We start from the raw sequence: 23,724 nt of genomic DNA on the forward strand, positions 1-23,724 counted from the left end.
CATACCAGAAGACTGGACTGGAGAGAGAGCTGCTTAGTGAATCTCCATTCATACCAGAAGACTAGACCGGAGAGAGAGCTGCTTAGTGAATCTCCATTCATACCAGAAGACTGGACTGGAGAGAGAGCTGCTTAGTGAATCTCCATTCATACCAGAAGACTGGACTGAGAGAGAGCTGCTTAGTGAATCTCCATTCATACCAGAAGACTGGACTGGAGAGAGAGAGCTGCTTAGTGAATCTCCATTCATACCAGAAGACTGGACTGGAGAGAGAGCTGCTTAGTGAATCTCCATTCATACCAGAAGACTGGACTGGAGAGAGAGCTGCTTAGTGAATCTCCATTCATACCAGAAGACTAGACCGGAGAGAGAGCTGCTTAGTGAATCTCCATTCATACCAGAAGACTGGACTAGAGAGAGAGCTGCTTAGTGAATCTCCATTCATACCAGAAGACTGGACCGGAGAGAGAGCTGCTTAGTGAATCTCCATTCATACCAGAAGACTGGACTGGAGAGAGAGCTGCTTAGTGAATCTCCATTTCAGAAGACTGGACCAGAAGACTAGTGAACTGACCAGAGAGAGAGCTGCTTAGTGAATCTCCATTCATACCAGAAGACTGGACTGGAGAGAGAGCTGCTTAGTGAATCTCCATTCATACCAGAAGACTGGACTGGAGAAGACTTAGTGAATCTCCATTCATACCAGAAGAGACTGGACCGTGAGAGAGAGCTGCTTAGTGAATCTCCATTCATACCAGAAGACTGGACTGGAGAGAGAGCTGCTTAGTGAATCTCCATTCATACCAGAAGACTGGACCGGAGAGAGAGCTGCTTAGTGAATCTCCATTCATACCAGAAGACTAGACCGGAGAGAGAGCTGCTTAGTGAATCTCCATTCATACCAGAAGACTGGACTAGAGAGAGAGCTGCTTAGTGAATCTCCATTCATACCAGAAGACTGGACTGGAGAGAGAGCTGCTTACTGAATCTCCATTCATACCAGAAGACTGGACTGGAGAGAGAGCTGCTTAGTGAATCTCCATTCATACCTCCTGCTTAGTGAATCTCCATTCATACCAGAAGACTGGACTGGAGAGAGAGCTGCTTAGTGAATCTCCATTCATACCAGAAGACTGGACTGGAGAGAGAGCTGCTTAGTGAATCTCCATTCATACCAGAAGACTGGACTGAGAGAGAGCTGCTTAGTGAATCTCCATTCATACCAGAAGACTGGACTGGAGAGAGCTGCTTAGTGAATCTCCATTCATACCAGAAGACTTAGTGATCTCCATTCATACCAGAAGACTAGACTGGAGAGAGAGCTGCTAGTGAATCTCCATTCATACCAGAAGACTGAGAGCTGAATCTCCAGAGAAGAGCTGCTTAGTGAATCTCCATTCATACCAGAAGACTGGACTGGAGAGAGAGCTGCTTAGTGAATCTCCATTCATACCAGAAGACTGGACTGGAGAGAGAGCTGCTTAGTGAATCTCCATTCATACCAGAAGACTGGACTGGAGAGAGAGCTGCTTAGTGAATCTCCATTCATACCAGAAGACTGAAGACTGGAGAGAGAGCTGCTTAGTGAATCTCCATTCATACCAGAAGACTGGACTGAGAGAGAGCTGCTTAGTGAATCTCCATTCATACCAGAAGACTGGACTGGAGAGAGAGCTGCTTAGTGAATCTCCATTCATACCAGAAGACTGGACTGAGAGAGAGCTGCTTAGTGAATCTCCATTCATACCAGAAGACTGGACTGGAGAGAGAGCTGCTTAGTGAATCTCCATTCATACCAGAAGACTGGACTGGAGAGAGAGCTGCTTAGTGAATCTCCATTCATACCAGAAGACTGGACCGGAGAGAGAGCTGCTTAGTGAATCTCCATTCATACCAGAAGACTGGACCGGAGAGAGAGCTGCTTAGTGAATCTCCATTCATACCAGAAGACTGGACCGGAGAGAGAGCTGCTTAGTGAATCTCCATTCATACCAGAAGACTGGACTGAGAGAGAGCTGCTTAGTGAATCTCCATTCATACCAGAAGACTGGAGAGAGAGCTGCTTAGTGAATCTCCATTCATACCAGAAGACTGGACTGGAGGAGAGAGAGAGCTGCTTAGTGAATCTCCATTCATACCAGAAGACTGGACTGGAGAGAGAGCTGCTTAGTGAATCTCCATTCATACCAGAAGACTGGACTGGAGAGAGAGCTGCTTAGTGAATCTCCATTCATACCAGAAGACTGGACTGAGAGAGAGCTGCTTAGTGAATCTCCATTCATACCAGAAGACTGGACTGGAGAGAGAGCTGCTTAGTGAATCTCCATTCATACCAGAAGACTGGACTGGAGAGAGAGCTGCTTAGTGAATCTCCATTCATACCAGAAGACTGGACTGGAGAGAGAGCTGCTTAGTGAATCTCCATTCATACCAGAAGACTGGACCGGAGAGAGAGCTGCTTAGTGAATCTCCATTCATACCAGAAGACTGGACCGGAGAGAGAGCTGCTTAGTGAATCTCCATTCATACCAGAAGACTGGACTGAGAGAGCTGAGAGAGAGCTGCTTAGTGAATCTCCATTCATACCAGAAGACTAGACTGGAGAGAGAGCTGCTTAGTGAATCTCCATTCATACCAGAAGACTGGACTGGAGAGAGAGCTGCTTAGTGAATCTCCATTCATACCAGAAGACTGGACCAGAAGTGAATCTCCATTCATACCAGAAGACTGGAGAGAGAGCTGTTTAGTGAATCTCCATTCATACCAGAAGACTGGACTGGAGAGAGAGCTGCTTAGTGAATCTCCATTCATACCAGAAGACTGGACTGAGCTGCTTAGTGAATCTCCATTCATACCAGAAGAGAGAGAGAGCTGCTTAGTGAATCTCCATTCATACCAGAAGACTGGACTGGAGAGAGAGCTGCTTAGTGAATCTCCATTCATACCAGAAGACTGGACTGGAGAGAGAGCTGCTTAGTGAATCTCCATTCATACCAGAAGACTTAGAGAATAGTGAATCTCCATTCATACCAGAAGACTGGACTGGAGAGAGAGCTGCTTAGTGAATCTCCATTCATACCAGAAGACTGGACTGGAGAGAGAGCTGCTTAGTGAATCTCCATTCATACCAGAAGACTGGACTGGAGAGAGAGCTGCTTAGTGAATCTCCATTCATACCAGAAGACTGGACTGAGAGAGAGCTGCTTAGTGAATCTCCATTTCAGAAGACTACCAGAAGACTAGAACTCCGGAGAAGGGCTGGAGAGAGAGCTTAGTGAATCTCCATTCATACCAGAAGACTGGACTGAGAGAGAGAGCTGCTTAGTGAATCTCCATTCATACCAGAAGACTGGACCGGAGAGAGAGCTGCTTAGTGAATCTCCATTCATACCAGAAGACTGGACTGGAGAGAGAGCTGCTTAGTGAATCTCCATTTATACCAGAAGACTAGACTGGAGAGAGAGCTGCTTAGTGAATCTCCATTCATACCAGAAGACTGGACTGGAGAGAAGAGCTGCTTAGTGAATCTCCATTCATACCAGAAGACTGGACTGAGAGAAACAGTGGCTCCCTGCCTGCTCCCCTTGCATACAGAAAACCCCACCCCCACCATCTCCCCCCTCTCTCACACACACACACACACACACACACACACACACACACACACACACACACACACACACACACACACACATACACACACACACTCACAAAAACAAGAGCACATCCACGTAACAGACATCTTCCCCCACACTCACAACACACTACCTGTTATGACGATGGTTGAGTATATCCATTTCTTACCGTATAGAAGCCGATCCTACACAGAGCGAAGGACAGCTGCATGTGCTCAGACATCGTCCCCGGCAACAGCGTTACCCCCGACAACACAACAAGCCAAGCTGGTAGAGAGGTTACTGAATGAGGCCAGGCAGGAAGGAGGGACGACAGAGTGAACAGCGTAGGGAGACGATCGTCGGCGCACTTCCAAGTCAACAGGAGACCTGTCGCACAGCATAGTATGGAACCAGAACCAGCCAATCGTTTACACATCTAATATCTTCCTTGAACTTCAACTGAAAACCGGAGGAGAAGAGGGAAGAGAAACAGGAGAAAGAGGAGGAGCAGGAGGTAAGAGAGGAGGAGCAGGAGGTAAAAGAGGAGGAGCAGGGGGACGGGAGAGGAGGAGCAGAACCACAGAGGAGAAAAAGGAGGAAGGAGTACTCTTCATATTCATTCATAAAACTAAAGAGAAACAATGAGAATGAAGCTGTTAGGCAGAGATTAGTAGGAGGAGGAGGAGGAAGAGGAGGAGGAGGATAGCTCTGTATGGCGATTAAGGGCTCAGATATAACAACTAGCCTACCAGCAACCTCCAAAATAAGACTACAAATTGGATTAGAGACAATTACACAAGTCCACGCTGTTTACACACCAGTGCCCTCACCACACAATGTCAATCAAACTGGGTTGACGTGTGTCGTATTGATCTGGTCACGCATTCTGTCTGTCTGTCTGTCTGTCTGTCTGTCTGTCTGTCTGTGTCTGCCCGTCTGTCTATATATACACGTCTGTCTGCCTGCCTGCCTGCCTGCATGTCTGTCTGTCTGTCTGTCTTTCCATATATCTATCTGTCTGTTAGTCTATATATCTGTCTGTCTGCCGGTCTGTCCGTCTGTCCATATATCTGTCTGTCTGTTAGTCTATATATCGGTCTGTCTGCCGGTCTGTCTATATATATACGTCTGTCTGCCTGTCTGTCTGTCTTTCCATATATCTGTCTGTCTGTTAGTCTATATATCGGTCTGTCTGCCGGTCTGTCTATATATACGTCTGTCTGTCTGTCTGTCTGTCTGTCTGTCTGTCTGTCTGTCTGTCTGTCTGTCTGTCTGTCTGTCTGTTTCCATATATCTGTCTGTCTGTTGTCTTTCCATATATCTGTCTGCCGGTCTGTTATATATATATCTGTCTGCCGGTCTGTCTATATATACATCTGTCTGTCTGTCTGTCTGTCTGTCTGTCTGTCTGTCTGTCTGTCTGTCTGTCTGTCTGTCTGTCTGTCTGTCTGTCTGTCTGTCTGTCCATATATCTGTCTGTCAGTCTATATATCTGTCTGTCTGTCTGTCTATCTCTCTATATATCTGTCTGTCTATATATATGTGTCTGTCTGTCTGTCTGGCCACGTCTGTTTTTCAGAGATAGAAAGTAGAATTTGAGAGACACAAAGGACAGACAGACAGAAAGACATACAGACATACAGTCCAGGGTGGCATTCTACAATTGAAGCTAGATCTTCTCAGGGTTTTGTAAAGCTATCCAGCTTCAGTTACCTTCACATTCCAGCTCATCAGTACTACGACAAAGGATACTGCTCGTCCACCTGCCACTAACTCTAGCAGGCTTTGTAACTACCGTTGCATGATATACCAAAACTTCTGTACTTTTTCCAAACTAGAACATGAAAAATGTTTCGGTATTTGATTTGTCTTTATTTTCGTGTCTCACGGCTCAACTCCGTCTATCAATGCAGCCGATGTCCCCCTTAAAGGGAGTGTAGCACCTATTTCTGAACGTGAGAAACGCATATAATAATAACTTAAATAAATTGTTATAATATTGTAATGTTGTTCTAAAAGTTTGGTTTTGAGATTTTCTCCAAATCAGCTTTAACTTAGGAAACAATCCCACAATGCCCTGCAGTCAATGTCACACGTTGAATGAAAAATATAGTAAAAAGTGGAACAGATTTGTGAGAATGAGGCGGCGAATTGTAAGTCTACTTCTTGCTGAAACACATTTCATCCCTGAGAACTTCCACGGCTATCAACAAATGGAAGGAGCGCTTCAGCAAGAGGTCGCTTCTCAACGTGGATGCTGTCCCTACCATTAATGTGGCTTCTAAAGCATCTCAAACAGCCAACAATACCAGCATTATCAATGAGCATTATCACTGGGCAAGGAAGTGAACCGTGTAAATGAAAGAGCTAGCTTGCTTACCTCTATGCTAACATTAGCTAGCTATAGAGCTACCGCGTTTAGCTCACGTCTTCCATCTAAATAACACTGATATAACGAACCAAATGTAAACACGTCTGCCAGCTGTTGGTAGCTAACTGCTGATGCTGTCATAGATAGTACAAGAATATGGGTAAGAGTCGTTTTCAAGGTGTTTGTGGGGTCTGAGCATTGCGGTAATTCGGTTGATCTGTGGTTCTGGGTGCGGGCTAACCGATAGCGTCATTGCGCAAAATGGTACACACCGTCATCTGGACGGAGGTGCGCAATAAAAGTTCAACATTCACCTTCTTGCTACCATTTCTGTCAAGCCGTCTCCACAGACAGTTTGATGCACATGTTGGATGAATCCAAAGTACGCACCACACAGAACGCATTGCAACTGCCTCTGCAACGCAACGCTGAACAGTTTAACGCAGCGTTCCATTGGAAATGGACTTCAGGTGTACCAAAACAAAATGACGCTGTTGGTGTGATCGAGGCGTAAAGGCTTCGGTCATGGATCCGATCACGGATCCGGGTGGCATTCCGGTCATGGATCCGATCGGCATTCCGGTCATGGATCTGATCACGGATCAGTTGGCATTCCGGTCATGGATCTGATCACGGATCCGGGTGGCATTCCGGTCATGGATCCGATCGGCATTCCGGTCATGGATCCGATCGCGGATCAGTTGGCATTCCGGTCATGGATCTGACCACGGATCAGTTGGCATTCCGGTCATGGATCTGATCACGGATCTGGGTGGCATTCCGGTCATGGATCTGATCACGGATCCGATCGGCATTCAAATCAAATCAAATCTTATTTGTCACATACACATGGTTAGCAGATGTTAATGCGAGTGTAGCGAAATGCTTGTGCTTCTACTTCCGACAATGCAGTAATAACGAGCAAGTAATCTAACTAACAATTCCAAAAAAAACTACTGTCATACACAGTGTAAGGGGATAAAGAATATGTACATAAGGATATATGAATGAGTGATGGTACAGAGCAGCATAGGCAAGATACAGTAGATGATATCGAGTACAGTATATACATATGAGATAAGTATGTAAACCAAGTGGCATAGTTAAAGTGGCTAGTGATACATGTATTACATAAGGATGCAGTCGATGATATAGAGTACAGTATCAACGTATGCATATGAGATGAACAATGTAGGGTAAGTAACATTATATAAGGTAGCATTGTTTAAAGTGGCTAGTGATATATTTACATCATTTCCCATCAATTCCCATGATTAAAGTGGCTGGAGTAGAGTCAGTGTCATTGACAGTGTGTTGGCAGTAGCCACTCAATGTTAGTGGTGGCTGTTTAACAGTCTGATGGCCTTGAGATAGAAGCTGTTTTTCAGTCTCTCGGTCCCAGCTTTGATGCACCTGTACTGACCTCGCCTTCTGGATGGCAGCGGGGTGAACAGGCAGTGGCTCGGGTGGTTGATGTCCTTGATGATCTTTATGGCCTTCCTGTAGCATCGGGTGGTGTAGGTGTCCTGGAGGGCAGGTAGTTTGCCCCCGGTGATGCGTTGTGCAGACCTCACTACCCTCTGGAGAGCCTTACGGTTGAGGGCGGTGCAGTTGCCATACCAGGCGGTGATACAGCCCGCCAGGATGCTCTCGATTGTGCATCTGTAGAAGTTTGTGAGTGCTTTTGGTGACAAGCCGAATTTCTTCAGCCTCCTGAGGTTGAAGAGGCGCTGCTGCGCCTTCCTCACGATGCTGTCTGTGTGAGTGGACCAATTCAGTTTGTCTGTGATGTGTATGCCGAGGAACTTAAAACTTGCATCGTCTGAGAGATTGCATCGTCTGTGGACCTACTTGGGCGGTAAGCAAATTGGAGTGGGTCAAGGGTGTCAGGTAGGGTGGAGGTGATATGGTCCTTGACTAGTCTCTCAAAGCACTTCATGATGACGGATGTGAGTGCTACGGGGCGGTAGTCGTTTAGCTCAGTTACCTTAGCTTTCTTGGGAACAGGAACAATGGTGGCCCTCTTGAAGCATGTGGGAACAGCAGACTGGTATAGGGATTGATTGAATATGTCCGTAAACACACCGGCCAGCTGGTCTGCGCATGCTCTGAGGGCGCGGCTGGGGATGCCGTCTGGGCCTGCAGCCTTGCGAGGGTTAACACGTTTAAATGTCTTACTCACTTCGGCTGCAGTGAAGGAGAGACCGCATGTTTCCGTTGCAGGCCGTGTCAGTGGCACTGTATTGTCCTCAAAGCGGGCAAAAAGTTATTTAGTCTGCCTGGGAGCAAGACATCCTGGTCCGTGACTGGGCTGGGTTTCTTCCTGTAGTCCGTGATTGACTGTAGACCCTGCCACATACCTCTTGTGTCTGAGCCGTTGAATTGAGATTCTACTTTGTCTCTGTACTGGCGCTTAGCTTGTTTGATAGCCTTGCGGAGGGAATAGCTGCACTGTTTGTATTCAGTCATGTTACCAGACACCTTGCCCTGATTAAAAGCAGTGGTTCGTGCCTTCAGTTTCACACGAATGCTGCCATCAATCCACGGTTTCTGGTTAGGGAATGTTTTAATCGTTGCTATGGGAACGACATCTTCAACGCACGTTCTAATGAACTCGCACACCGTATCAGCGTATTCGTCAATGTTGTTGTCTTGTCATTCCGGTCATGGATCTGATCACGGATCAGTTGGCATTCCGGTCATGGATCTGATCACGGATCCGGGTGGCATTCCGGTCATGGATCCGATCGGCATTCCGGTCATGGATCCGATCGCGGATCAGTTGGCATTCCGGTCATGGATCCGATCACGGATCCGGGTGGCATTCTGGTCATGGATCCGATCACGGATCAGTTGGCATTCCGGTCATGGATCCGATCACGGATCGGTTGGCATTTCTTTAGAAGTTCCGGAGCCAGGATTTCTGTGAAGGGGTGGATTGTGGATAATGGTCCATGGGAACATTTATTTTTGATCTAAAGAATCATTGTGGTCACAATTTCTTCTTGTTGTAGAGGCAGAGGATAATGTTACCTTTGCTATAGCTAGCTATCGTCTTCCTCCGTTTATGAATGAATTTGTGGCTATTTCTTTCTAGCTGGCAAAATAAGTGAGCTAGATGTTGTTTGTGTCATATGTCGAAAACATAGCCACGTTTATTACTGGTATGGGAAAGTACATATCCTAAACCTAACCAGATGGAGTGATAGCCGCAAGCTAAAACCGGGGAGAGAATTCAAATTCTGTTTCATCTGCTGCTAGCTTGCTAATGTTCACTCAAATATGTTTTTCTACATGTATAAAATGAAATTAGATTTTTATTCTATAAAGATTGTAATTGTGTCAATATGTTGTGAATATTGTAGAAAAATCCTCACAGTCGTTTTCCATAGTGCAACTTGGTGCGTACCAGCTCACCATGTACAGTAGACTACAGACAGACAATATGTTCCTCCATCATGTACAGTAGACTACAGACAGACAATGACAATATGTTCCTCCATCATGTACAGTAGACTACAGACAATATGTTCCTCCATCATGTACAGTAGACTACAGACAGACAATATGTTCCTCCATCATGTACAGTAGACTACAGACAGACAATATGTTCCTCCATCATGTACAGTAGACTACAGACAATATGTTCCTCCATCATGTACAGTAGACTACAGACAGACAATACGTTCCTCCATCATGTACAGTAGACTACAGACAGACAATATATTCCTCCATCATGTACAGTAGACTACAGACAGACAATATGTTCCTCCATCATGTACAGTAGACTACAGACAATATGTTCCTCCGTCATGTACAGTAGACTACAGACAATATGTTCCTCCATCATGTACAGTAGACTACAGACAGACAATATGTTCCTCCATCATGTACAGTAGACTACAGACAGACAATATATTCCTCCATCATGTACAGTAGACTACAGACAGACAATATGTCCCTCCATCATGTACAGTAGACTACAGACAATATGTTCCTCCATCATGTACAGTAGACTACAGACAGACAATATGTCCCTCCATCATGTACAGTAGACTACAGACAATATGTTCCTCCATCATGTACAGTAGACTACAGACAGACAATATGTTCCTCCATCATGTACAGTAGACTACAGACAATATGTTCCTCCATCATGTACAGTAGACTACAGACAATATGTTCCTCCATCATGTACAGTAGACTACAGACAATATGTACCTCCATCATGTACAGTAGACTACAGACAGACAATATGTTCCTCCATCATGTACAGTAGACTACAGACAATATGTACCTCCATCATGTACAGTAGACTACAGACAGACAATATGTTCCTCCATCATGTACAGTAGACTACAGACAATATGTACCTCCATCATGTACAGTAGACTACAGACAATATGTTCCTCCATCATGTACAGTAGACTACAGACAGACAATATGTTCCTCCATCATGTACAGTAGACTACAGACAGACAATATGTTCCTCCATCATGTACAGTAGACTACAGACAATATGTTCCTCCATCATGTACAGAAGACTACAGACAGACAATATGTTCCTCCATCATGTACAGTAGACGACAGACAATATGTTCCTCCATCATGTACAGTAGACTACAGACAATATGTTCCTCCATGTACAGTAGACTACAGACAATATGTTCCTCCATGTACAGTAGACTACAGACAATATGTTCCTCCATCATGTACAGTAGACTACAGACAATATGTTCCTCCATGTACAGTAGACTACAGACAGACAATATGTTCCTCCATCATGTACAGTAGACTACAGACAATATGTTCCTCCATCATGTACAGTAGACTACAGACAGACAATACGTTCCTCCATCATGTACAGTAGACTACAGACAGACAATATATTCCTCCATCATGTACAGTAGACTACAGACAGACAATATGTTCCTCCATCATGTACAGTAGACTACAGACAATATGTTCCTCCGTCATATACAGTAGACTACAGACAATATGTTCCTCCATCATGTACAGTAGACTACAGACAATATGTTCCTCCATCATGTACAGTAGACTACAGACAGACAATATATTCCTCCATCATGTACAGTAGACTACAGACAATATGTCCCTCCATCATGTACAGTAGACTACAGACAATATGTTCCTCCATCATGTACAGTAGACTACAGACAGACAATATGTTCCTCCATGTACAGTAGACGACAGACAATATGTTCCTCCATCATGTACAGTAGACTACAGACAATATGTTCCTCCATGTACAGTAGACTACAGACAATATGTTGCTCCATGTACAGTAGACTACAGACAGACAATATGTTCCTCCATCATGTACAGTAGACTACAGACAATATGTTCCTCCATCATGTACAGTAGACTACAGACAGACAATATGTTCCTCCATCATGTACAGTAGACTACAGACAATATGTTCCTCCATCATGTACAGTAGACTACAGACAGACAATATGTTCCTCCATCATGTACAGTAGACTACAGACAATATGTTCCTACATCATGTACAGTAGACTACAGACAATATGTTCCTCCATCATGTACAGTAGACTACAGACAGACAATATGTCCCTCCATCATGTACAGTAGACTACAGACAGACAATATGTTCCTCCATCATGTACAGTAGACTACAGACAATATGTTCCTCCATCATGTACAGTAGACTACAGACAGACAATATGTTCCTCCATCATGTACAGTAGACTACAGACAATATGTTCCTCCATCATGTACAGTAGACTACAGACAATATGTTCCTCCATCATGTACAGTAGACTACAGACAATATGTACCTCCATCATGTACAGTAGACTACAGACAATATGTTCCTCCATCATGTACAGTAGACTACAGACAATATGTTCCTCCATCATGTACAGTAGACTACAGACAATATGTTCCTCCATCATGTACAGTAGACTACAGACAATATGTTCCTCCATCATGTACAGTAGACTACAGACAGACAATATGTTCCTCCATCATGTACAGTAGACTACAGACAGACAATATGTTCCTCCATCATGTACAGTAGACTACAGACAGACAATATGTTCCTCCATCATGTACAGTAGACTACAGACAATATGTTCCTCCATCATGTACAGTAGACTACAGACAATATGTTCCTCCATCATGTACAGTAGACTACAGACAATATGTTCCTCCATCATGTACAGTAGACTACAGACAGACAATATGTTCCTCCATCATGTACAGTAGACTACAGACAATATGTTCCTCCATCATGTACAGTAGACTACAGACAGACAATATGTTCCTCCATCATGTACAGTAGACTACAGACAGACAATATGTTCCTCCATCATGTACAGTAGACTACAGACAATATGTTCCTCCATCATGTACAGTAGACTACAGACAATATGTTCCTCCATCATGTACAGTAGACTACAGACAATATGTTCCTCCATCATGTACAGTAGACTACAGACAATATGTTCCTCCATCATGTACAGTAGACTACAGACAATATGTTCCTCCATCATGTACAGTAGACTACAGACAGACAATATGTTCCTCCATCATGTACAGTAGACTACAGACAATATGTTCCTCCATCATGTACAGTAGACTACAGACAATATGTTCCTCCATCATGTACAGTAGACTACAGACAATATGTTCCTCCATCATGTACAGTAGACTACAGACAATATGTTCCTCCATCATGTACAGTAGACTACAGACAGACAATATGTTCCTCCATCATGTACAGTAGACTACAGACAATATGTTCCTCCATCATGTACAGTAGACTACAGACAATATGTTCCTCCATGTACAGTAGACTACAGACAATATGTTCCTCCAATCATCATGATCTCATTCTACCAGGTCGACAAACGTTTCCGGTCAACATTAACTTGGGCCATTTTGTGGGGGAAAGCCTCGTTTTCTACAGTTTTAGTCAAACAGTGCATGATAACAATTGAGCATCACAAAGATTCAACCAAGACTTTGGATCAAACTTTTTCTATACCTTGTTGGCCTGATAAACACTAAACTGAAATCTGTGTCCAAGTAAGTGTCCATTCCATTGCCTGCAGGTATTATACATTATAATGCACTTATAATGCATTATAGAACTTGTTATAACTTCCTGTTGAGGTGCAGTTCAGAACGCTGTGAGTCTGAAGGACCTTTATTGATTTTCTCTGAGAGAGACAGACTGATGGTGCCAGGTCTCTGACTGAGACACCAGGGAAAGTGCCCAGCATGTAAGCTGGTTATTAAGTGCCTGATTTTTTTTTTTTCAGGACAAGCAGAAAGATCTCCGTTCCAGCTGCGTGGCTGTGCCTTTACTTACCACATACACACAGACAGACAGGCAGACAGACAGGCAGGCAGGCAGGCAGACAGACAGGCAGACAGGCAGACAGACAGGCAGGCAGGCAGGCAGGCAGACAGACAGACAGACAGACAGACAGACAGACAGACAGACAGACAGACAGACAGACAGACAGACAGACAGACAGACAGACAGGCAGGCAGGCAGGCAGGCAGACAGACAGGCAGACAGACAGGCAGGCAGGCAGGCAGACAGACAGACAGACAGACAGACAGACAGACAGACAGACAGACAGACAGACAGGCAGGCAGGCAGGCAGGCAGGCAGGCAGGCAGACAGGCAGGCAGGCAGACAGGCAGGCAGGCAGGCAGGCAGGCAGGCAGACAGACAGACAGACAGACAGACAGACAGACAGACAGACAGACAGACAGACAGACAGACAGACAGACAGACAGACAGACAGATATATAGTCAAGCCTTGTGTTTTAGGTTATTGTCCTGCTGAAAGGTGAATTCATCTCCCAGTGTCTGGTGGAAAGCAGACTGAACCAGGTTTTCCTCTAGGATTCTGTCTGTGCTTAACTCCATTCTATTTATTTTTTATCCTGAAAAACTCCCCAGTCCTTACAGATTACAAGCATTTCATAACATGATGCAGCCACCACTATGCTTGAAAATATGGGGAGGGGTTACCAGTAATGTGTTGTATTGGATTTGTCCCAAAAATAACACTTTGTATTCAGGACAAAACATGTATTGCTTTGTCACATGTTTTAGAGTATTACTTTAGTGCCTTGTGGCAAACAGAAATACAGACTTCCTTCTTTTCACTCTGTCATTTAGGTTATTATTGTGGAGTAACTACAATGTTGTTGATCCATCCTCAGTTATCTCCTATCGCTCTTTCTCTCTTTCTTTCTTTCTGTCTCTCTCTCGGAGGACCTGAGCCCTAGGACCATGCCTCAGGACTACCTGGCATGATGACTCCTTGCTGTCCCCAGTCCACCTGGTCGTGCTGCTGCTCCAGTTTCAACTGTTCTGCCTGCGGCTATGGAACCCTGACCTGTTCACCGGACTTGCTACCTGTCCCAGACCTGCTGTTTTCAACTCTCTAGAGACAGCAGGAGCAGTAGAGATACTCTCAATGACCGTCTATGAAAAGCCAACTGATATTTACTCCTGAGGTGCTGACCTGTTGCGCCCTCGACAACCACTGTGATTATCATTACTTGACCATGCTGGTCATTTATGAACATTTGAACAACTTGGCCATGTTTTGTTATAATCTCCACCCGGCACAGCCAGAAGAGGACTGGCCACCCCTCATAACCTGGTTCCTCTCTAGGTTTATAATCTCCACCCGACACAGCCAGAAGAGGACTGGCCACCCCTCATAACCTGGTTCCTCTCTAGGTTTCTTCCTAGGTTTTGGCCTTTCTAGGGAGTTTTTCCTAGCCACCGTGCTTCTACACCTGCATTGCTTGCTGTTTGGGGGTTTTAGGCTGGGTTTCTGTACAGCACTTTGAGATATCAGCTGATGTAAGAAGAGGCTTTATAAATAAATTTGATTCAATTTGATTAACGTAATGTGAGCATTGCATTGTGAAAAGCAAGTACTTTATATGAACGCATACTGCAATGGGATGCATGTCTTTCTAGATGAAACACTGATTGGTTAAAAAGTGACTGTGTGATATTGAGTTCTGAAACAACAGCCTTTTTGATGATCTGTGGGGAGTTTTGTACTAAGAGTTGTGAAATTGACCACATACTTCTGAAAATTGCACCAAAGCGATAAAGAAAAACGGTAATTCTCTGGCAAAGCCTCTGTAAGCACTGGTGGGTGGGTGTGTGTGTGTGTGTGTGTGTGTGTGTGTGTGTGTGTGTGTGTGTGTGTGTGTGTGTGTGTGTGTGTGTGTGTGTGTGTGTGTGTGTGTGTGTGTGTGTGTGTGTGTGTGTGTGTGTGTGTGTGTGTGTGTGTGTGTGTGTGTGTGTGTGTCTACGCAGCTTCCCTCCATCGCTGTACTGTTACAGCAGCAACGCCCATCCCTAGAATGTAGGCAAGAAACCAAGACCCTAATCTCCTGGTCACAGGTTGGCATTGCACCCTGGCCGAAATAAAGGCAACAACATCGAGATGTGGGAAGGTAATATCCAAAAGCACAATACAACCAATTCCACCTTGAAGTGTATCCTGTCAAAGCAGGTCAGTACAGTAGTGCACACAAAGCTTGGCAAAAGAGCCTAACCCGTCGTCTAGTGTTATCACACACACATCCTTTAGTGGGGTGCCGAAAGAAGTTGGTATGAAATAAACATAACCCCGCACACTCATAAGCTCCACCACGTACCTTCGTTCACTAACAACCATCCTGACCCAGCTCCACCACTTCATTCACTAACAACCATCCTGACCCAGCTCCACCACGTACCCTCATTCACTAACAACCATCCTGACCCAGCTCCACCACGTACCCTCATTCACTAACAACCATCCTGACCAAGCTCCACCACGTACCTTCATTCACTAACAACCATCCTGACCCAGCTCCACCACGTACCCTCATTCACTAACAACCATCCTGACCCAGCTCCACCTCATACCTTCATCACTAACAACCATCCTGACCCAGCTCCACCTCATACCTTCATTCACTAACAACCATCCTGACCCAGCTCCACCACGTACCCTCATTCACTAACAACCATCCTGACCCAGCTCCACCACGTACCCTCATTCACTAACAACCATCCTGACCAGCTCCACCACGTACCTTCATTCACTAACAACCATCCTGACCCAGCTCCACCACGTACCCTCATTCACTAACAACCATCCTGACCCAGCTCCACCTCATACCTTCATCACTAACAACCATCCTGACCCAGCTCCACCTCATACCTTCATTCACTAACAACCATCCTGACCCAGCTCCACCACGTACCCTCATTCACTAACAACCATCCTGACCCAGCTCCACCACGTACCCTCATTCACTAACAACCATCCTGACCCAGCTCCACCACGTACCCTCATTCACTAACAACCATCCTGACCCAGCTCCACCTCATACCTTCATCACTAACAACCATCCTGACCCAGCTCCACCTCATACCTTCATTCACTAACAACCATCCTGACCCAGCTCCACCTCATACCTTCATTCACTAACAACCATCCTGACCCAGCTCCACCTCATACCTTCATTCACTAACAACCATCCTGACCCAGCTCCACCTCATACCCTCATTCACTAACAACCATCCTGACCCAGCTCCACCTCATACCTTCATTCACTAACAACCATCCTGACCCAGCTCCACCTCATACCTTCATTCACTAACAACCATCCTGACCCAGCTCCACCTCATACCTTTATTCACTAACAACCATCCTGACCCAGCTCCACCTCATACCTTCATTCACTAACAACCATCCTGACCCAGCTCCACCTCATACCTTCATTCACTAACAACCATCCTGACCCAGCTCCACCTCATACCTTCATTCACTAACAACCATCCTGACCCAGCTCCTCCACTTCATTCACTAACAACCATCCTGACCCAACTCCTCCACTTCATTCACTAACAACCATCCTGACCCAGCTCCACCTCATACCTTCATTCACTAACAACCATCCTGACCCAGCTCCTCCACCACGACCAGGTCATTGAGTTTATGGCTCTATTTATTTGTTACATAGAGCCCAACCCAAAGTAAATATATCATTTGTTTACAATAACAATATGCCAGACCAAAATAACCTTCAAGTTAGTGATGAAATAACACATTATTATTAAACCCCACATTATTAAAAACATCTTTTAAAATGTAGGCTACCATTTCAGCAGAGGGAGGTTTGATAGTAATTAATCAAGTATTAGGTAATTAGCTGTCTAATCGCCTAAACAGAATTGGGTCATTTGTTGGATGATTGACAAGTGAGTACAGAGCAGCCTCGAAACACCATACAAGGATAGATTGACTTATGATTAGCGACCTGTAACAACAATCTAAGTATTCAGGAATGCACCAAGATACAATTGTATCTCCTCAATAGATGTAGGCATATGTATGGCAACAAAACAGCTGGTAACAAAATGATTTCAAACATTGGGGCTGGTGTAACATAAATCGCCCCAAATAAGGCAGCCCTCATAATTATCTACGTGGCAACGCACGACTCCAACACCATCATCAAGTTTGTTGACAACACGACGGTGGTAGGGCCTGATCACCGAAGACGATGAGACAGCCTATAGGGAGGAGGTCAGTGACCTGGCAGTGTGGTGACAGAACGACAACCTCTCCCTCAACGATGAGACAGCCTATAGGGAGGAGGTCAGTGACCTGGCAGTGTGGTGACAGAACGACAACCTCTCCCTCAACGATGAGACAGCCTATAGGGAGGAGGTCAGTGACCTGGCAGTGTGGTGACAGAACGACAACCTCTCTCAACATCTGCAAGACAAAGTAGCTGATCGTAAAACTACAGGAAACGGAAGGCCAAGCACGCCCCCATCCACATCAACAGTATATAGCCAAGTTATTACCTGGTACCCCGTGTATATAGCCATGTTATTACCTCGTACCCTGTGTATATAGACTCAGTACTGGTATCCCGTGTATATAGACTCAGTACTGGTATCCCGTGTATATAGACTCCCTGTGTATATAGACTCAGTACTGGTATGGTATATAGACTCAGTACTGGTGTATATAGCCATGTTATTACTGGTATCCCGTGTATATAGCCATGTTATTACCCGTACCCTGTACACATTGACTCAGTACTGGTATCCCGTGTATATAGACTCAGTACTGGTATCCCGTGTATATAGCCATGTTATTACCTCGTACCCTGTACATTGACTCAGTACTGTACTCTGTAGACTCAGTACTGCCATGTACCCCAGTACTGGTGTATATAGACTCAGTACTGGTACCTCCCGTGTATATAGACTCAGTACTGGTACTGGTATCCCAGTACTGGTATATAGACTCAGTACTGGTACCCCGTGTATATAGCCAGTTATTACTCAGTACATTGGTACTGGTCCCGTGTATATAGACTCAGTACTGGTATCCCGTGTATATAGCCATGTTATTATATAGACTCAGTACTGGTATAGCCATGTTGTATATAGACTCAGTACTGGTACCCCGTGTATATAGCCATGTTATTACCTCGTACCCCGTGTATATAGACTCAGTACTGGTATCCCGTGTATATAGACTCAGTACTGGTATCCCGTGTATATAGACTCAGTACTGGTACCCCGTGTATATAGACTCAGTACTGGTACCCCGTGTATATAGACTCAGTACTGGTACCCCGTGTATATAGACTCAGTACTGGTACTGGTATCCCGTGTATATAGACTCAGTACTGGTATCCCGTGTATATAGACTCAGTACTGGTACCGTGTATATAGACTCAGTATGTACATATAGACTCAGTACTGGTATCCCGTGTATATAGACTCAGTACTGGTACCCCGTGTATATAGACTCAGTACTGGTACCCCGTGTATATAGACTCAGTACTGGTATCCAGTACTGGTGTATATAGACTCAGTACTGGTATCCCGTGTATATAGACTCAGTACTGGTTCCCGTGTATATAGACTCAGTACTGGTACCCCGTGTATATAGACTCAGTACTGGTACCCCGTGTATATAGACTCAGTACTGGTGGTAGACTCCTGGTATCCCGTGTATATAGACTCAGTACTGGTACTGGTATCCCGTGTATATAGACTCAGTACTGGTATCCCGTGTATATAGACTCAGTACTGGTATCCCGTGTATATAGACTCAGTACTGGTACCCCTGTGTATATAGTGTATATAGACTCAGTACAGTATATAGCCTGGTACCCTGTGTATATAGACTCAGTACTGGTACCCTGTGTATATAGCCATGTTATTACCTCGTACCCTGTGTATATAGACTCAGTACTGGTACCCTGTGTATATAGCCATGTTATTACCTCGTACCCTGTGTATATAGACTCAGTACTGGTACCCCGTGTATATAGCCATGTTATTACCTCGTACCCCTACACATTGACTCAGTACTGGTACCCCATGTATATAGACTCAGTACTGGTTCCTCGTGTATATAGCCATGTTATTACCTCGTACCCCTACACATTGACTCTGTACTGGTATATATAGCCAAGTTATCTTTACTCAGTGTATTTATCTTTCTGCTATTTCTCTATTTTCTTTCTCTCTGCATTGTTGGGAAGGGTCCGGTAAGTAAGCATTTCACTGTTGGTCTACACCTGTTGTTTAAGAAGCATGTGACAAATACATTATGATTTGATCTAAAGAAGGTATTGGCATCATTTTGTTACCTGTGATAGAAGGATAAACAGCCGCGGAAGATGGCGAGAATTACATTGTCATTGTTCATCCAAATGTAAGCAATACAATAACAACAGAGAAAATACAAAGTATGAAAATATATTACCAGATAGTCCATGAACTGTAATTTGAAATCAGTCTTCCGATGAGTCGATCTACTCAATGCGGATGATTGCTGGAGTGCACTTTGCTTTGTATTTCCTCGCCTTTCCATAGGAAACCGGACAAAATAACATCAAGCAGGTTGGGAATACCGTTGGAGTGTGTCTGCTTGTATAGTATATGCACCCAACTGTGTATCTAAAATCAATGTATCCACGTTGAATTACATGAATGAATGGATCTTAGGCTGCTACGACCACTTCTGTGTTTCACCCTGTGATAGAAACACTCCCAACATCCACCGGCTCCGTTTGCAAATATGTATCCCGTCAATATCAGTGTCGGTTTGGAGGTAACTACAGCGCTACGTTATTTGTCTCCTTTCACAACCTATCATATGGATGGTCAGCTGACCAAACCATCCCATTGGTTGAATCAACGTTCTTTTCCACGTCATTTCAACAACTAAAGATATGTAATTTCTTGACGTTGAATCAACGTGGGAAACGAATTGGGTTTTGCCCCCTCAACAAAGTTATCAGCGTAAGGGAATTTTTAACCACGTGTTTTACCTAAATCCAACGATATGGAGAAATGTTTTGTTGATTTCACGTTAGTTGATAACTCAACAATTTTTTAAAATCAAAACTAGAGGTCGAACTGACATCTATGCGCAGTGGTTACTGTCCATGACCGTTTGTGTTACTACATTACACAAGCTGACGTGTTGACCACATCTAGTGGTGAAGTGAAGGGGAATATGTTTTTTTAAATAAATCTATGTCTTGTCCATAGGGAGCAGCGACGGCATCATTTTCAACTTAACTTTTAGGAACATAAATGGAACTTCTTACATTAACTTCCAATGATAAATACTACTGAATGGGTCCAAAAACATGCTGTGACTGATTTATTTTGATATTCCAGAAATCACCAAAACGGATTTGCCCTGCCTAGTAGGAGGCTAGAACGCACTGGAGTGGAGGCAGCAGTATGGAGTCACTGTTTTGGATTCATTAAAACAAATATGTGGAGTTCCAGGTACCGGTGGTCATTATTTACAGTGTACAGTAGGACAAACACAAGGCTTAAACTGGGTGTTTAGGTTGTCCCATTTGGCTTAGGCCCTAAAAAGATCCTGGCTTCCACATCAAAGGTTTCCAATGGTCTGCCGTTTACCAAAGCACTCTACTCCTGACCGTACATACTGTACTTAGCTTGGCACCTACTGGATACAGAACCAACATAGTTAACCCATCAAACAACTAAATATTCAAAAAAATCACATATTCTCCTAAATATAAGATACAAGTAGTATAAATGGATAATGAAAATCAGACAAATTACTAACTTTTCATAAACAATTTGGAGTTGTTACATAATTGAAATATCCCAACTCCCAAGTTTTTATTGTAAATCCAGTGATTTACACATAAACTTCATAAAAGTCACCTTGTCTGAGAGATATTTACATGGTTGTCAAAATGTCACGCGAGGGTACGCCCTTATGTTAAGTTTTTCTAAAATCCCCTGTGGGACAATATTAATGGTCGAAAAACGATTGGAACCATTTCCTTGTTTGACTTCTAGGTTTTATTTTTGCCAACTGGTTCATCTGGGCAGGTGTTGGGGTTCGGGGGGTGTCTCTCTCTGTGTCCAGTGCCCCCTCTCCCAGCTATCCAGGAGGTGTTGCTGTTTTGCATGCTATACCGGTATTCATTGATTGATTCTAGTAAAAAATAAACTTTCTTCTTAAAAGCAGTTTTGCTCCACTCCTGTGGTCTTCTGTACAATATTTTTGGGTGTTCATAACTCCTCATAGATATGGCTGATGATGCATTATCACATTAGCCTGGTTAAACCAGACTGAAAACTGCTGTTGCAATGTTGTTTCGATGGTGAGTGGAGCATTCAGTCTGGTTTAACCAGGCTATTATCACCAGCATCAAAGAGAAGAAAAAAAATCACATTTGATTTTAGAATGTGACGCAGACTGTATACCAGGCTGAAGTAAATCCTCTCTCTCCCTCTCTCTCTCTTTCTCAATTCAAAAGGACTTTATTGGCATGGGAAACATATGTTTACATTGCCAAAGCAAGTGAAATAGATAATAAACAAAAGTAACATATATCTCTATCTACAGTTTTGCTCTCGTCCTGTTCAATATTTAATGTCCTGCTGTAGGCTGCTGCTGTGCGATAAATGAGATCTCCCTGATCTGAGGAAGAAGAAGGTGGGTGGGTGAGAAGATTGTTGCATGTGTTGGACTGTATACATGAATTATGCAGTAAAAAGGGTCTTATCAAAAATGTATGGTAAATTCACACATGCATGCTTGCCTACCATACACAGACCAGAATCAAATCACATTTATTTATAAAGCCTCTTCTTACATCAACTGATATCTCAAAGTGCTGTACAGAAACCCAGCCTAAAATCCCCAAACAGCAAGCAATGCAGGTGTAGAAGCACGGTGGCTAGGAAAAACTCCCTAGAAAGGCCAGAACCTAGGAAGAAACCTAGAGAGGAACCAGGCTATGTGTGGTGGCCAGTCCTCTTCTGGCTGTACCGGGTAGAGATTATAAACCTAGAGAGGAACCAGGCTATGTGGGGTGGCCAGTCCTCTTCTGGCTGTGCCGGGTGGAGATTATAACAGAACATGACCAAGATGTTCAAATGTTCTTAGATGACCAACAGGGTCAAATAATAATAGATAATAGATATCATTCACAATAAATAAAACATCCCAATAAAAGAGCAAGTATTATTATTACACATTATATTTAACAAGGAGTCTGCATATCTCTATTTATGTCGTTTATTGACGCTTCAAGTGAGTAATATCCGCTTCAAACCGCAATCCCTCTTTCATAGTGACCAACCATGACCACTGGGAGGCAGTATTTACCAGAGTATGTTAATGTGTCTCATTCGCTGTAGTAACGTTGTTTCAAATCGAATTCATTTTACGCTCAGCTCGGCCGAATGAGACGTCATCTCTCCTAAATGCAACAAAAGTCAAACGTTACTACGTCTAAACAATGCTAATTAAAGCATGACCAATGTTTGTTTAAAACGCAGCGGTAAATATGTTTTACAGTGGCAAATATGAAAATAAAATCTTCCAAATGAAATGAACACCCCGATCTCTTGTCATTTCTAAATGACTGCACAAACCGTTTCCCTGTCCAATAATGGTACTGAAGAGAGGACGTCGTCACTGGCTAGACAATGACGCTGTCCACTCAATAGTGCAACATTTCGGCCTCAAGCTGAGCTCCTTTTAAACGCATAGCTTTTACTTTGTACTTCCTCATTTTCGCAATTTGTTTGCCTTGCGTCCTTGATCAAAAGAAAATAGCCTTAATTCCAAAGCATTCGATTTATCAATTGATTTTTATCATTGTTTGTTTGATTTTCAGGTGCGCACGGGAGTTGGTATTCTCCGTGCCTTCCGTGGTCAGAAGAAGTAGACCATTTTATTTTCTATCAATATTTGTTTTCTTTTCCTGGATCAGCTGACGATGGTCGACAATGTCGCTGGACAACTAGCCTACAGCTAGACACCAATGTGCATCCAAATCCATCCAACAATTATAGTTAATGACAGTAGGCCTATAGTTAAGTGACTCTTTCGGTTATAAGTTTTTTTTTTTTTTTTTTTTTTTTGCAATGGCATGGGCCTGCATTATTTTGGATTTGTCTGCCCATGTTTTCCAGGCGAAACATAATGTTACTGTAGGCATAGTTACACTTACAGTTGTAAAGAAACAACAATACGAAATGACTACAGCTAAGAATAGGAAAGTAAAGTAAATGTCTCAGTAGAATAAGCATTTTAATATCAGTATAATACAGGAAGCTACCATTTATAGTCCAATATTTACACATGTATTGGGGGGGGGGGGGGGGGATAAGTG

At 43.8% G+C, this 23,724-nt stretch overlaps 1 protein-coding gene across 2 annotated transcripts in view; it reads right to left on the minus strand.

Moving 5' to 3' along the window:
- arl15a (ADP-ribosylation factor-like 15a) overlaps positions 1-20,162 on the minus strand; it is a 348,055-nt gene extending 327,893 nt beyond the window's left edge. Inside the window, exon 1 of one of the 2 annotated variants that reach the window (XM_042331231.1) lies at positions 19,809-20,162. In XM_042331231.1, coding sequence (XP_042187165.1) covers positions 19,809-19,916 — 108 coding nt within the window. In that variant the 5' untranslated portion in view covers positions 19,917-20,162. Of the gene's footprint in view, positions 1-3,804; positions 4,265-19,808 lie in introns of those variants that run through there. The other variant, XM_042331230.1, reaches the window with a different exon arrangement.
- Between the last annotated feature and the right edge of the window lie 3,562 nt (positions 20,163-23,724).

This window comes from Oncorhynchus tshawytscha, linkage group LG12 (genome assembly GCF_018296145.1).
Source record: "Oncorhynchus tshawytscha isolate Ot180627B linkage group LG12, Otsh_v2.0, whole genome shotgun sequence".
NCBI lineage: Eukaryota > Metazoa > Chordata > Actinopteri > Salmoniformes > Salmonidae > Oncorhynchus > Oncorhynchus tshawytscha.